Here is a 17,365-nt window from a genome sequence, read left to right on the forward strand (position 1 = left end):
AAGTTTGTGATATATATATAGGCAAGCTGCATGATTCTTAGCTGCTCAGGGTTTAAGTTATATTATACATACTGGATATTATTTTTTAAGTTATTACATTAACTTATTATAGGCATGTGTAACGCGATCAATAAAAAAATTTCAGTTTAGAAGTTAAACTCAAGTAGTGCAAATGACATATACACACATTTCGCAGCAATAAAATGACAATCCCCTTATTTTTATTTCAAAGATAAAATGGAAAATTAAAAAATATCTTAGTTTCAGTTATTTGCCCACTCCTGACAGCTCGTGCCATGATACCACAAAGTCTCTAACAATATAACTAACGTTCGTCATTCTCTTTAATATCACACATCAATAACTTGTTTGGCTTGCAAACAATTTCTTTTTGTTAAAACCCAAACAGGAAACTGCTTACTGCCTAATTCGAAAAACCCTTTTCCCCCTTCTATATTTGTAATAACCAAACAGGAAACTGCTCCTTAGCTAATTCTTATACCCTATCTTGACTTGTCCCTGCATTATTGTTGAATGTTGTTTTATGCCCATAAGAAATCCATCACTTAGGGAATCCATCACTTGTACTATTCTTACAACTTGACATCTATCTCTTTCGACACTCTTCTATAAAAGGCTACTTCATAGTTCATACTCGATCTCCAAATTCTCATATTGTGGAAATGAAGAAGTTCTTTCTTGTTCTTTTCTGTTTAGCTCTGGTTCTTAGGCTCGGGGAGGCTTTCGATTTCCAAGAGAAGGAGTTGGAGACGGAGGAAAGTTTGTGGGAGTTGTACGAGAGGTGGAGAAGCCATCACACAGTGTCAAGGAGCCTTGATGAGAAGCACAAGAGGTTCAATGTGTTCAAGGCCAATGTTCACTATGTTAACGACTTCAACAACAAGGACAAGCCTTATAAGTTAAAACTTAACAAATTTGCAGACATGACTAACCATGAATTCACAAGTCATTATGCTGGTTCCAAGGTTAAACATTACAGGTCACTCCAAGGAACTCCAAGTGGGAATGGAAGTTTCATGTATGCTAATGTGAACAACGTCCCTCCCTCTGTTGATTGGAGGAAGAAAGGCGCCGTAACTCCTGTCAAAGACCAAGGCCAGTGTGGTAAGAATTAATATGACATGATATCACTTTTTTTTAAACAAAAAAAAAGAAATTGTAGCTTGGGGCCAGTCCACCTGCAGGTATTAGCTATTTTTCACTTGCACAGATTCCGAGTAGCTCTGTCCATCAGAAATCGCCTAATATTTTTTTTTCTCTACTAGGATTCATGTCACCATTCACACCATGTTGCTATAATAGAAAGTAGGAGATCAACATAATGTGTTTTATGATATGATTGTTCATGGAAACTCTTCTACACATTGTAGGAAGTTGCTGGGCATTTTCAACTGTGGTAGCAGTGGAGGGAATAAACCAAATCAAAACGAATAAATTAATTTCTCTATCAGAGCAAGAGCTTGTCGACTGTGACACTAGACAAAACCAAGGATGCAATGGAGGATTGATGGACTTGGCATTTGACTTCATCAAGAAAAAGGGAGGCATCACTACAGAGGATAACTATCCTTACAGAGCTGCAGATGGAAAGTGTAACATCCAAAAAGTAAAGCACTTTCACATAGGATAATTAACTCAGATTAGAAATTTTATTGAATTGGCCTTTATCGAAAAATAATTATTGAATTGACAGGAGAATTCTCCTGCTGTATCAATCGACGGACATGAGGATGTTCCCCCTAATAATGAGGATGCATTGCTTAAAGCAGCTGCCAACCAGCCTATTGCTGTAGCAATAGACGCTTCAGGCTCTGATTTCCAGTTCTATTCTGAGGTAAAGTATATCACCATTACTTAAGTTCCAACTTGAGACGTAATATTATTATATGCTTATTTATACATATTTAGATGTAAAAAATAAATTTACGCTATTAGTATATTTTAACCTGTTGTAGTAGGTACGACAGTTATTTTTTAAGTCACTAATAGTGTTTTTGTTTTACAGGGGGTGTACACGGGAGATTGTGGGACTGAGCTAGACCACGGAGTGGCAGTTGTGGGCTATGGTACGACTGTTGATGGAACCAAATACTGGACTGTGAAGAACTCCTGGGGAGCTGAATGGGGAGAAAAAGGATACATTAGAATGCAGCGTGGAATTGATGCAAAAGAAGGATTGTGTGGTATAGCAATGGAACCCTCCTACCCAATCAAGACTTCAAGCAACCCTACAGGGTCTCCTGCAACAACATATAAGGATGAACTCTAGAAATACATTTACTTTGCTCAGAGAATGTCCTTTAATGTTTGATGAAATGTCTCTTCTCTTCAAATTGTGGGCATGTACTCATAAACATGTCAACAACATATGACCAATTTAATTTCGTTGTGTCAAATTACCTAGTTGTCCAAACTTCAGAGTTTGATTCAATAAACAGTTACTACTTGGTCACTGCAGAGGATAACTATTCTTTTTGCAAATATACATTTTTCGGCAAAATAAAGCTTGGTAGATGGGCACATACTTTTCTTACTCCTATTCTTTTAATAACAGTGGACCACAAAATCACCTACCATTTTTTTTAGTTTGAACTATAATGAATCTCCCATGATTTTTATGCACTTCATAGACGGCTAGATTACACCCTTGGATGCATATTCTTTTCTTTTCTTATTCCTACTAGACAACCAAGGATAAAAAAACCAATTCTACTCTAGTATGCTTTCATCCAAAGCTGCCTCAATCAAGACTTCAACTAATTTAGGTGTGCTATGAAAATAATTATATTGTGGATGTCTATTTATTACTCCGTTATTGATAATCTTCCCGAAGAAGATTATCCATTTGTTACTCTATTGAAATTTATCTACAAGCAGCTGATGCAGGCAGGTTGCAAGCAACTCAATAAAATGATTTGCAACGGCTTCTTATTAAACATGCATGTTCCAAGCAGCTCATGCAGGCAGCTTACAAGCAGCTCAAGAAAAGCCTTGCAACTGCTTCCTTTCTTCTACAAATAGAGGAGTTTTCAGTTCATTATGTATATTATTTTGAAGTTGAATAATATATCAATCTCTCTCTATACTTGTCTTTAGTTTATTACTTTATAATCTTTATTTTATAATACATTATCAGCACAAGACTCTGCCATCTCGAGCAAATACTCCAAGGTACGAAGTTTCTTTTTCTAAATATATGTTTATCATGCATGTTCATCACGTCTTTCTAGCCAACTAATGATGCAGATGTCATTTTACTTGGATGTGGTCTCGCGTCTTGCAAAATTGGAAAGAAAAATTGATTTTACTTAAGCTATTATATGGTCACGAGTCTACACCAGTAGTTTATGTGGCAAACGGTTGGGGATTATGTATACTTATACAATTGCTATTTCTGTACTTATTTTCCTCCTTGATCGATTAGTGAAGGATTAAAAGGTGAATAACAATGTCAGATCCATCTAAACTCCAGCAGAGTTTATGAGAAATATATAATTACCAACAATGGCAATATTTTCTAAGTCTCGCTATGACTTAACTTCATGGTTCACTTGAACTCCAGCAGAGTACGGCCATCAGAAGCGGCTATGTTTCATATATCTCATTGTAACTAAAATTTGTTAACCACTAGAAATGTTATATGCCTATGACCACCAGAAATGATAATTTAGGCTTGCTATGGTTACAATGAAGATAAGTTAGAGAAAATTCTCTATATTATATGCATACCTTGATTTGCTTCTAAAGTAGCAAATATCTTAAAAGAAGTTCGAAGCATCACAATTTAATGTGATTATGCATGTTCAGATAATTATGTTCTATCTCCTGAAGGAAGTGAACTTTTGATAATATTAATCCATTTCCTGAAGTAAATGTGTCAATATTAAATATGAATGCGCTCCTGATGTAAATATATTATGATTCACCTCCAGAAGAGGTAATACGGTTGAGAGAATATATTCTCAATATTTTATATTTCTCCTGAAGTAGTAAATAATTAAAATTTTCTCCTGAAGCAGGAAAATATTATGTAGTGGTAAAGATATTAAAATTCTTAATTTTTGTCATTTATACATTTAGAATTGTCTTTATATTGTTTATTTGATTATGATTTTCTATCATGATACCAGAAGTGTCTGAGCAATATTTTGTAGTACAAAATTTATCAAAAGCTCGTGAAGAGCTAATTGTTTGTCTAGAAGACACAAGATACCAGTAGTGTCTAATAAATATTAGATTGTGGATAATAAATGAAGGCTCTCGAAGAGCTTATATACAAATATGTCATTCATATTATATGATTTCGATCAAAACATATGTTGTAGTAAACCTGAAGTTTACTAATACAAATGGCCATCATCTTGATACTACAAATGACTAAAAGATTGAAAATCTTCATGTTTCCACAATCATAGGGGGTAATAATATGTATGTGAGAAGTTACCCACCTTATTCTTTAATTTTGTACTATACCATGTATCAAAGTAAACCAGAAGTTTACTAATGCAAAAGCAGTTACAGTAAATCAGAAGTTTTACTGTGACAAAAATAGCTACAGTAAAATAGAAATTTACTGATACAAAGGTAGCCACAATAAATTAGAAGTTTACTAATGCAAAAGTTTATGTCATAGTAAACTAGAAGTTTACTAAAAGAAAGCACATGCCATGATAAACTTGAAGTTTGCATTTTTTATCTGGTTTAAATATGATGAGCTAATTGAGAATTATGATAAACATAAATTGAATAACTAGAAGATTCTTCAAAAAATCTCTTGTGTTGCTTGTTCTCATAATAAATTGATTATACCAGCTAAAGTTGGGACTAAGACCCCTGAATTCTGGAATATATAAAAGGTGAACATGGGCCTATTCACCTATCATGTGAACCACTTATAGATGCATATATGAGATGGTTACATGTGTGTTTATTGTCAACCTGCAGTTTGGCATTTGAAATTGCTTTTCTTAATTAAGAGTATAGTTTTCAGAATATGTAATCAAGATAATTCATCTTGATAACGCTGGTATATTCAAGCTGGTTTAGCATTAAATGTCTTCTGTTAATGGCTAAATCATTTCTTATGAGAACAAAGCTTCACGTGTTGGTCTAAGATTTTTCAAATTGCATATAGCAACAATTGTATGCATAAGACCAATAATATATAATAAATCCTCCTCTCACAATTGGTTTAGGATCAGAAATCAAATATTTTTACTATCTAATAACTTTTGATATGTGGTATATGATTAATTTCTCTACCACATTGCACAAAGATAGATTTTCCAAAGAAGATTGGGGATATATGTTAATTTTTCTAACATTTGGGGTATGGAATAAACAGAAATATAATATATGAATCGAATTATCATTAATATGATCCTCACTTAGAAGATAATTCAAGTCAAATGGCAGAAGCATTTGCGATCCAAAATAAAATATCATATTTCAGCTTCAAATACTCCTATTAAAATTAAGGTCCCTGAAAGATAGAGTTTACTATACGCATGAAGCGTGGTAGACCAATCGGTTCTAAAGGTAACAATCCTTGAAAATGATAGGAGCAAATGATTAAAATGATCATAAAAGGAGGAAATAAGCTCTAGAAGAGCCCATGACGTAATATTTCATGAAACTCCAGAAGAAGTTCAGGTACCTGAAAATAAAGAAAGTGATGAGATCTCAACACGTTATGTCGCTTGCGAACCGATACAAAATGATCATCGACGATATATTTGATACAATATGGTGCACAATATTATAAAAGGTTGTGAGGGCCGGACCTGTAGTCCAAACACCTGAAAATATCATGCCATTTAAGTGCAAGTCATAACATATATAACTCATTTGATTAAATCTATATGAAGATCCCTGAAGGATTTAAAATTCTTGAAGCATATAATTTAAAGTCTTGAGAAATGCACTCGATCAAATTACAAAGATCTTTGTACGGTTTAAAATCAATCTGGGCGTATGTGATATAATCGCCTCCGTGAATATTTGCTGAAAGAAGGTTACATAAATGATGTTATTTGTCCATGTATTTTTATAAAGAAAATGACATCAGAATTTGTTATACTTGCTGTTTATGTTGATAACATAAATCTTGTTGGAACTCCAGAAGAGCTCCAAAAGGCAATTGAATATCTTAAAAAAAATTTGAGATGGAATACAAAATTGAACTGCGGAGACTCAAATATTTGAAATAAGATTTTCATCAGGGGGAGTGAAATGCACGCTGTACTCTTTTTCCCTTACTAAGATTTTTCCCGTGGGGTTTTTCTTATAAGGTTTTTAATGAGGCATCTAGAAATGTGTATTACTAAATATATGTATTCTTTTTTCTTCACTAGGATTTTTGTACTATATTTTTCCTAGTAAGGTTTTAACGAGATAATATTTTTTAATGAACATCCAAGGGGGAGTGTTATGAAAATAATTATATTGTGGATGTCTATTTATTACTCCGCTATAGATAATCTTCCAGAAGAAGATTATCCATTTGATACTCTATTGAAGTTTATCTACAAGCAGCTGATGTAGGCAGGTTGCAAGCAACTCAATGAAATGATTTGCAGCAGCTTCTTATTAAACAGGCAGGTTGCAAGCAGCTCATGCAGGCATCTTACAAGCAGTTCAAGAAAAGCCTCGCAATTGCTTCCTTTCTTCTATAAATAGAGGAGTTTTCAGTTCATTATGTAAATCAGTTTGAAGTTGAATAATATATCAATCTCTCTCTATACTTGTCTTCAGTTTATTTACTTTATAGTCTTTATTTTATAACAAGGTGTAATTTGTTAGAAGATTGTGTTCGAAAATAAATTCTGCAAAATTAAAAAAGAAATAGAAGTAGGAGAATTAAAGTGTTTCGTACCCAATATAAAATTGTATTTCCTTAAGAAATTTAATCCTCCTACTATTGCCCAAGGTTATTAGATTAATTTTTCCGAGGATAAAACAGAATAACTATTCTGTAATACTGACAATGAAAATTACAGAACTTCGTCGAACTCAACAAACGGCACCAAACCACACTAATAGACTTATGTTTTTGCTTTAAAAACTATACAATTTGCAGAAGAGAGAGGGGAGAGTTTTTTCAGATTTTCAGTGTTGAAAATTCAAAATTTCATTTCCCTCCATTTTACCCCTCCATTTTCGCATTCACACCTTTCTTAAAATCCAACATAATTCACTACCATTTTCAGAACAAATGTGACAATATGCAGGTAGTCCAAAAGTAGAGAAAATACCTACAGGATAGTTTTAATGTAATCTCTCTGTAGGAAGAATTTCTGCTAGAATTTTCTTATCCTTAAAATCCTGCTTTGCTTTCAATGATTCTAACTGAGCATCACTGTAAATAGCATGTCCTATAGCTTACCACATCATCACCTTAGCAAATAAATATCACCTGTTAATATGTTGCTTTCTGTACATGTGTTAATAACCCTAGGTGGTAGATGCATAAATCCATAATGAATGAATGAAATATATAAGGTAATTATTAATTTGCTACGAGATATAGAGGGACAGCACAAGGATACAATGTCACTGAAGAGTTCATGTTGAACAGTTGAAGCACAATCAGAATTTACAGATTGCAGAAAAGAACAACAAGTATTGTTGCCCACACCACACAACTTATTTAACTTCCGAACAACTTATTCTTCATGACCAAATTGCGCAAATGCAAAGAAATATTGTCATATAGACATAAGACAATAACCCAAAAGAGACCAAATACAAATTAAGATAACTAAAGATAGTCAACTGTTATACCTGCGGAGGAGTAGGAAAAAAGACATCTTACAATGCTTGTATTTGTGACTTTATAATTGCCAACTCTTGTTGCAACTGTAGAGATAATGTGCTAGCACTAGATGAACCCAAGTTTAAACCACCAATACAATGAAGTCGCTTAATGGTATGCTCCATAACTCATAAAACACTGTAAATCTTACCCCTCATGATGCCCTTCATCTAATATTTCTTCTCTATTTAAAGACTCACAACACACACAAGCATAAAAAATCATGATTTCCCTTGCATATTGGATTATTTTATTTTATTCCGAAAAGAGTTAAGTATCTTGATTAACCTTGGTTTGAGGGAAGTAAGGTAGAATCGAGTATATATGCTATGTGAATTATGTGTTGGGGGCGGCATATATGTAAGGTGGCGAGTGTATATGCGTTGGCCATGGGATAAGCATGCGGGTAGAAATAGCCTTACTTGTACGATGTTATTTTATGTATTATGTCTTCAATGCTTTAGATAGATTATTTATTTCTTTGATTACTCGTTTTCATGTTATTTCTTATGTTGAGATTATTGTGATATTGGGTGTTGAGATCGTGGAATTTGTTGATTTGTTGTTGGCACTAATTATTGAAAGATTCTCATATTACGAGTTGTGTTCAAATACTTTTGTTGATGTTGAATTTGCTTCCCACCTTGCTTGGTATTGTGTTGTTGTGATTGCTGGGTGAGGAAGGGTAAAATGCACAAAGGGTGTTGTCGTGCTTTATTTATATATTGATATTATTGTTTGAGTGAACGTGAGGATAAAACACGAAGGGTGATGTCGTGCAATTACTCTATATTATTATGTGAAGATGAGAGCAAAAGCACGAAGGATGATGCCGTGCACTTGCTTTTATATTATTATGTAAGGATGAGAGTAAAAGTACGAAGGGTTATGCCTTGCACTTGGTTTTATACTATAACCAGAGAATGATTGTAAAAGCACGGGGGGTGATGTTGTGCAATGTTTTTTATTCATTTCTCTTTTCTTTGACATTTAAACATGGTCTTGACTTTATGGCTTCGTTATTTGCTTTTGAAAGGTTGTTCAGAGTTATTGTCATTTTACTTTATGTTTTCGCTTTCAGCCCTTTACTTATGTACTTATTATCCCTCAACTTGTTGTTATCCCGCCTTTATACTTGATACTTTACTTGTTATTTCGTTACTTCTTAATATATTTAACTACACAGGCTTATTGTAAGTGTCTTATCTTAGCTTCGTCACTACCTCATCCGGGTTAGGCTCGACACTTACTGAGTACATTTGCTCGGTTGTACTCATACTACACTTCTGAACTTCTTGTGCAGATTTAGATATTGGTACCAGCGGAAATCCCGAGAGGTACATAGCGGATACCAGACGGTGATTCAAGGTAGAGCTGCATTCTGTTCGCATGACTTAGAGTCACTTTCCTATTTCTATTGTACTATTTCCATTTCCCAGACAATTTCTTCAAAATATTATATTTAGTATAATCTAAAAGCTCATGTACTTATGACTCCACATCTTGGGATGGTTTGCATTAGATATTGGTTATATAACTTATTATGTTTATCTCAAAGTTGGTTTTACGTTATGTTATTATTCTATTATCAGTCATGTATCACAGTTCTTCATATTTATCAGTTGTGTGTTGTCTTGCCTACAAAGTGGGGTTAGACGCCATCATTACCCTGATTGGTTGGAATTTTGGGCCGTGACAAGTAGGTATCAGAGTACTAGGTTGCATAGGTCTCACGAATTATGAGTAAGCTTAGTAGAGTCTTGAGGATCGGTAACGAGATATCTGTACTTATCTTCTAGAGGCTATAAGGCTTTATGAAACTTCACACTCTTTCTTTCTTTATCGTGCGACTTAGTTCTACCATGAGTTCTGAATCTCTATTCTCTTATTCTCTCACAGATGGTGAAGACACATACATCATCCGCAACGAATTAAGAGCCAGAGCCCCAGATTGCAGCCACTACCAGGGGTAGGGGCCGGGCCAAGGTAGAGCCAGAGGTAGAGGTAGAGCTCAACCTAGAGCAAGCACAGCGACACCCATTGTCAAGCTTCGGATAGAGCCGGATGATGATATCCCTATACCAATAGAGTTAGTAGGACCAACTCAGGTCCTAGAGAGGTTCAGGGCTACCCTAGTGTTTCAGGACGCCTTAGTTTCCATGGTTGGCTTGATGGAGAGTATGGCTCAGGCCGTGTGTTTCATGTGGCACCAGCCGTTTCTTAGGCCGAGGGAGGAGCCCAGACTCACGCTACTCACACGATAGAGTAGATGCTCACGATTATTAGAACCTAGCAGTTCTACTAGTTGAGGCAGTTTAGCCCGTTATTTTTACACATCCCGGGGAAAGATCCGATATGTCAGCCGACGAGCTAAAGATGTTGGACATGTTCACCAAGTTTTATCCCCTTCTCACAAGAGGCCCCATCATTTTGGAGGATTCAGTGGTGCCTCGTCTAGAGGCAGGGGTTCTTTTGGTAGAGGCCATCCTATTAGGCCAGTTCAGCCACCTCTACAGGTCTCCCAGGGTACTTCAGGCAACCACAATGCTTACGGACCTCGTTCTGAGAAACTAGCATACAATGCATCTTCAGCTCCGGTGAGTGCTCCTCCAATACAGAGTTACTAGGGTGGTTATTCAGGTCGATAAGGACAGTTCAAGGATCAACAGTCATGTTAGTCGAGGGCATGTTATACATGTGGGGATCTAAGGCATATCACGAAGTTTTTCCCCAGGTTTCAGAGAAGTATGACACAATAAGGTACTCGTGCCATGATTCTGGTACCGGTGACTCCACCACCCGCACAACTAGCTAGAGGGGGGGAGGGCATCAGGCAGCCTGAGGTGGGGGCCAGTAAGTTAGAGGTGGATGTTAGTCAGTGAGAGGTCGTCCCGGAGGTGGAGGATAGGTTGGTGGGGCTCGACCATGTTGTTATGCATTTCCAGCTAGACTTGAGGCATAGTCGTTTGATGCAATTATTACAGGTATTATCTCAATCTGTCATAGAGATTCTTCTATGTTGTTTGATCCGGGTTCTACATATTTCTATGTATCTTCATATTTTGCTTTGCATTTGAGTATTCCTCATGATTCTCTTAAAGATCCTATTTTTGTACATACACCGCTTGGAGATTCTATAGTAGTGCATCGGGTATATCGGTCTTGTGTTGTCACTATTAATGGTTTGATACTGTAGTCGATCCTTTATTACCAAACATGGTAGATTTTGAGGTCATTCTTGGTATGGATTGGTTGTCCCCGTATCATGCTATCTTGGATTGTCATACCAAGACTGTGACTTTAGCCATGTTAGGGTTTCCTAGATTAAAGTGGAGAGGGACCCACGGTCACTTCAATAGCAGGGTGGTTTCATAATTGAAGGCCCGGCGTATGGACGAGAAAGGGGTGTTTGGCGTATTTGGCTTATATACATGATTCTAGTGCAGAAGTTCCTTCAATGGATTCTGTACCAGTTGTGAGTGAGTTTCCTGAGGTGTTTCCTAAAGATATGCCGGGTACGCCACCCGATAGGGATATCGACTTTTGCATTGATTTGGTTTCGAGCACTTGGCCTATTTTTATTCCACCGTACTGTATGGCTCCAGTTGAGTTGAAAAGATTGAAGGACCAGTTGCAAGATTTGCTTGACAATGGATTCATTAAACCAGTGTCTCGCCATGGGTGCGCCAGTGTTTTTATTAAGAAAAAGGACGGATCGATGATGATGTGCATAGATTATCAGTAATTGAACAAGGCCAATATTAAGAACAAGTATTCGTTGCCTAGGATTGATGATTTATTTGACTAGATTCAGGGTTCCAAGGTGTTTTTCATGATTGATTTGAGATTTGGATACCATCAGGTGAAGATTAGGGCACCGGATGTCCCTAAGACAACTTTTAGGACTCATTATGTTCATTACTAGTTCTTGGTGATATCGTTCAGCTTGACTAATTGTAACGACCCGGCCAGTCGTTTCGAGAGTTATAACCCCGTTTTTCCCATTCCTACTTCTTTTTGTGTTATTCAGCTATATTATATTATATCAGGTTAGTTGGTTCAAGTCCGGAAGGAACTCGGAGTGAAATGAGACACTTAGTCTCATAATTAAAATATTTAAGTTAGAAAAGTGGACCGGATATGGACTTATGTGTAAACGACCTCGGATTTGAATTTTGATAATTCCAATAACTCCGTATGGTAATTTTGGGCTTAGGAGCGTGTCCGGAATATTATTTGGAAGTCCGTAGAGGAATTAGGCTTGAAATGCCGAAAGTTTTATTTTTGGGAAGTTTGACCGGGGGTTGACTTTTTGATATCGGGGTCGGAATCTGATTCTGAAAATTGGAATACCTCTGTTATGTCATTTAGGACTTGCGTGCAAAATTTGAGGTCAATCGGACGTGATTTGCTAGGTTCCGGAGTTATTTGTAGAAATTAGAAATTTCGAAGTTCATTAGGCTTGAATTGGGGTGTAATTCATGGTTTTAGTGTTGTTTGAGGTGATTTGAGGATTCGACTAAGTTCGTATGATGTTTTAGGACTTTTTGGTATATTTGGTTGAGGTCCCGAGGGCCTCGGGTGAGTTTCGGATGGTTAACGGATCAAAACAATTGAACTAGAACAGCTGCTGCAATTTCCTTATGTTGGAAATTGCTTTTGCCCAGAAATCGAGCCCATATCGAGCTCAGGGTCGAGGGCCACAATTGAACCCCAGATCGAGCTCAGGATCGAGGGCCACGATCAAAGGCATGATCGAGCCCAGAGTCGAGGGCCACGATCCAAGGCATGATCGAGCCCAGGGTCGAGGGTCACGGTCGTAGGCCGGGTCGAAGACATAATCGAGGGCCAGGATCGAGAACCAGGATCGAGGGGCAGGATCGAGGACCTCGATAGAAGGCCAAGATCGAGGCAAAACCGAGGATGTCTGGGCAGAATTATAAAAACAGGGACTTCGTCCCATTTGCCATTTTTGACAAATTGGGGCATGAGGAGAGGCGATTTTTGATATATTTTCAAGGAAAACTTGAGGTAAATCCCTTGCGATCATTTCTACTCCATAATATTGAATTATCATCGAATAATCCGACTAGATTACATGATTTTGAGGTGTAAATCGGAGATTGGAACTTAGAAATTTAGAAATAAGATTTGTAGATTTGAGGGTCGAGTTGAGGTCGGAATTTGGTAAAATTGGTATGGGTAGACTCGTGGTTGAATGGGCTTTCGGATTTTGTAACTTTTGTCGGGTTCCGATACATGGCCCCCACAGGCAATTTTTGAGCCAATTTCGGGTTTGGTCTAATTTTGAAGCTTTTCTTGTGGAATTCATTCCATTAACATATATTGATGGTATTATACTGAATAGATTTGGAGCATTTAGAGGTCGAGTCCAGAGGCAAGATCATTGCAGGTTAGAGATTTGATCGGTTTGAGGTAAGTAACGATTGTAAATCTAGTCCTGAGGGTATGAAACCCCGAATTTTGTATCATTTTACTATTTTTAGTGACGCACATGCTAGGTGACGGGCGTGTGGGCATGCACTGTTGGGGATTTGTGACTTGGCCTGCCCCATAGCAACTGTAAAGTTGCATACTTTGTTGAAACCATTGATACTTATATGTTTTAGAAAGATTTTCTGTAAATTGGGCGGAATGCCATGTTTGGGCCTTGTGCCAATGCTGTTTGGACCCTTAGGGGCTGTTTCTTACCATCCTCTCACTGTTTTCGATTGAAAATCTATACTCAGTTATGTTTATATTTGTTTACCGCATAACTCAGTTTTATGACTCTATTTTGATGCATATAAATATTTTGGGCCGAATGCCCTGTTTTACTGAAATGCCCGAGTGGCCTGATTTGTGAGGATGAGTGTGGATCGGGGCTGCCCGCCTGCATCATACTTTATGACTGAGTGAGGCCGAGGGCCTGATTTATGAGGATAAGTGTGGATCGGGGCTGCCCGCCTGTAGCATACTTTATTATTATCGCACGTGAGTTATTCGTGCAGATTATAGCGCTTGGACTGAAGGAGCCCCTCCGGAGTCTGTACACACCCCCAGTGAGCGCAGGTACCTACTGAGTGCGAGTGCCGAGTGCTGAGTGACTGGGAGACATGAGTGATTGTGAGGTATGCCCGAGTGGCAAGAGTGATTATGAGGTATGCCCGAGTGGCACGAGGGACTGTGAGGTTTGCCCGAGGGGCTGTATATGAGTGATGTTTTGCCCGAGGGGTTGTTTATGATTTCATCATTTTTGCTCACCTTTGCATTGAGCCTTTGTTGGAAAAACTATTGGAAAAATATCTTTAAATGATTTTTTTTACTGGAACTAGGTTTAAACGAGATGTTTGATTCAAGTCCTGATTTTAAAAACATGTGGTATTTTACTGAGATTTCCTGATATGAACGTTATATGCTTTATTTCTCGTCACTACTGCTCAGTCTTAATTTATTGTTGTTTCTTACTGAGTTGGCGTACTCACGTTACTCCCTGCACCTTGTGTGCAGATTCAGGTGTAGCTGGATACGGTAGCGGTTATTGAGTGTTCTGGTTGCAGATTTTTCTTGGAGATAGCAAGGTAGCTGTTTGGCGATCGCAGCCCCTGCCTTTCTCCCTCTTATCTTCCTCTAGTTGTATTTAGCTATTTTTCAGGCTGAGTTAGCCTTGATATTGTTAGACAGATTGTAGAAGATGCTCATGACTAGTGACACCCCGATGTCGGGCTTTTCTTTTCTGCACTTCTATTTTTCTTTGATTTGAACTCTTAAAAATGGAGGTTTTATGTTAAATAACCTTGAAATTATCTTTGAAATGAAAATATCGATTGTTTTGGAAATGAGTCGGCTTGCCTAGTTCCACGATAGGTGCCATCACGACAGAGGTTAGTTTGGGTCGTGACACTAATGCTCCAGTAGCCTTCATGGATTTGATGAACCGAGTGTTCAAGCCTTATTTGGATTCCTTCGTGATTGTCTTCTTTGTTGATATTCTGGTTTATTCTCGCAGTAGAAAGGAGCATGAGCAGTACCTATGGATTGTACTTTAGACTTTAAAGGATCGTCAATTATATGTCAAGTTTTCGAAGTGTGAGTTTTGGTTAGACTCGGCTGCTTTTTTAGGTCATGTTGTGTCTTCCGAGGTTATTAAGGTGGATCTTAAGATGATTGAGGCAGTTTAGAATTGGGCTAGACCTACTTCAGCTACAGAGATTCAGAGCTTCTTGGGTTTGTTGGGTTATTATCGCCGATTCGTGGAGGGGTTTTCATCTATCTTAGCCCCATTGACTAAGCTGACCCAAAAGGGTGCTCTTTTCAGATGGTCCGACGAGTGTGGGGAGATTTTAGAAGCTAAAGACTGCCTTAACTATAACCTAGTATTGGTACTGCCCACAGGTTTGGGATTTATATTGTGGCGCATCGCGTATTGGACTTATGCAGGACGATAGGTTGATTGCCTATGTGTCTCGTCAGTTGAAGCTTCATGAGAAGAATTACCTTGTTCATAATTTGGAGTTGGCAGCCATTGTTCACGCGCTCAAGTTTTGGTGGCACTATCTATGCAGTGTTCCATGTGAGGTCTATACCGATCATCGGAGTCTCCAACATCTATTCAAATAGAAGGACCTTAATTTGAGGCAGCGGAGATGGTTAGAGTTACTAAAGAACTAATATATCACCATATTATATCATTGGGGGAAGGTCAATATGGTGGTTGATGCCTTGAGTAGGAAGGCGGAGAGCATGGGCAGTTTGGCATTTTTAGCGGTAGTGGAGAGGCCATTAGCCATGGATGTTCAGGCTTTGGCCAATCGATTCGTGGTGTTGAATGTTTAGGAGCCTATCAAGGTTCTTGCTTGTGTTGTGTCACAGTCATCATTGTTGGAGCATATCAAGGCTCGCTAGTTTGATGTTCCTCACTTATTGGTGTTGAAGGACAAGGTGCAGCGGGGTGGTACCAATGAGGTTGAGATTGGGGATGGTGGAGTTATGCGGCTTCAATACCGGATTTTTGTTCCTAACGTTAATGGGTTGAGGGAGTTGATCCTTGAGGAGGCTCAAAGTTTACGGTATTTCATTCACCCATGTGTCATGAAGATGTACCGTGACTTGAAGCAACACTATTGGTGGCGGAAGATGAAGAAAGACATTGTTGGACATGTCTCTTGGTTCTTGAATTATCAGCAGGTGAAGTATGAACATAAAAAACCGGGTGGGTTGACTTAGAGATTGTTTATACTGGAGTGGAAGTAGGAGCGCATCACTATGGACTTTGTGGTAGGCTTACCATGGACCTTGAGGAAGTATGATGCTGTTTGGGTTATTATGGACCGGTTGACTAAGTCTACACATTTCATTCCGGTGATGACATCCTATTCTTTAGAGCGGTTGGCTCATATTTACACCCGTGAGATTATTCGCCTGCACGGTGTGCCCATTTATATTATTCAAGATCCGGGCACGTAGTTAACTTCACACTTTTGGAGAGCTGTGCAGCATGAGTCTGGCACGTCTCTTGGTGCTTAAATTATCAGCAGGTGAAGTATGAACATAAAAAACCGGGTGGGTTGACTTAGAGATTGTTTATATCGGAGTGAAAGTAGGAGCGCATCACTATGGACTTTGTGGTAGGCTTACCATGGACCTTGAGAAAGTATGATGTTGTTTGGGTTATTATGGACCGGTTGACTAAGTCTGCACATTTCATTCCGGTGATGACATCCTATTCTTTAGAGCAGTTGGCTTAGATTTAAACCCGTGAGATTATTCGCCTGCACGGTGTGCCCATTTCTATTATTTCAGATCCGGACACGCAGTTAACTTCACACTTTTGGAGAGTTGTGCAGCATGAGTTAGGCATGCGGGTCGAGCTGAGTACCGCATTTCATCCTCACACGGACAAATAGTTTGAGCGTACTTTTCAGATTTTGGAAGACATGTTGCAGGCATGTTCTACGAATTTCTGCGGTCAATGGTACCAGTTTCTACCTCTACCAGATTTCGTCTACAACAACAACTATCAGTTGAGCATCTAGATGGTTCCGTACGAGGCCTTATATGGGAGGCAGTGTTGTTTTCCGATTGGTTGGTTTAAGCCCGGTGAGGCTAGATTATTGGGCACAGATTTGGTTTGTGATTCTTTGGAGAAGGTTAAAGTGATTCAGGAGCGGGTTTGTATAGCTCAGTGCAGGCAAAAGAGTTATGCAGACCAGAAGGTTCGAAATGTGGCTTATATGGAGGGTGAGAATGTTCTTCTCCAAGTTTCGCCTATGAAGGACATGATGCGATTTGGGAAGAAGGACAAGTTGAGCCCGAGATTTATTGTCCCATTCTAGATCTTGGAGAGAGTTGGCCGGTGAGGTTGCTTGCGGACTTGCATTTCCTCGTAGCCTAGTAGGGGTACATCTGATATTTCATCTCTCCGTGATTGGGAAGCACCATGAAGATAGGTCGTATGTTTTGGACTTCAACACTGTGTAGCTTGTTGAGAATTTCACCTATGAGGAAGAGCCAGTGGCTATTATAGACTGG

The 17,365-nt window shown here is 38.3% G+C and overlaps 1 protein-coding gene across 1 annotated transcript; it reads left to right on the forward strand.

The window, feature by feature from the left end:
• The first annotated feature begins 441 nt into the window (after positions 1–441).
• On the forward strand, positions 442–2,478 carry LOC104109579 (vignain-like). Its single transcript, XM_009618912.4, has 4 exons — positions 442–1,125; positions 1,392–1,627; positions 1,715–1,855; positions 2,027–2,478. Exons 1-4 carry the CDS (start codon positions 684–686, stop codon positions 2,288–2,290), a joined length of 1,083 nt encoding a protein of 360 aa, XP_009617207.1. The 5' UTR covers positions 442–683; the 3' UTR covers positions 2,291–2,478.
• The last annotated feature ends 14,887 nt before the right edge of the window (positions 2,479–17,365 follow it).

The sequence above is a fragment of the Nicotiana tomentosiformis genome, chromosome 10, assembly GCF_000390325.3.
Source record: "Nicotiana tomentosiformis chromosome 10, ASM39032v3, whole genome shotgun sequence".
Lineage (NCBI taxonomy): Eukaryota > Viridiplantae > Streptophyta > Magnoliopsida > Solanales > Solanaceae > Nicotiana > Nicotiana tomentosiformis.

Bases quoted from the DNA above. Each gene is read 5' to 3' on its own strand.
- LOC104109579 (XM_009618912.4), top strand. From the start codon at position 684: ATGAAGAAGTTCTTTCTTGTTCTTTTCTGTTTAGCTCTGGTTCTTAGG. The intron at 1,126-1,391 runs GTAAGAATTAAT...TACACATTGTAG, and splicing joins CAAAGACCAAGGCCAGTGTG to GAAGTTGCTGGGCATTTTCA. The intron at 1,628-1,714 runs GTAAAGCACTTT...TTGAATTGACAG, and splicing joins GAAAGTGTAACATCCAAAAA to GAGAATTCTCCTGCTGTATC.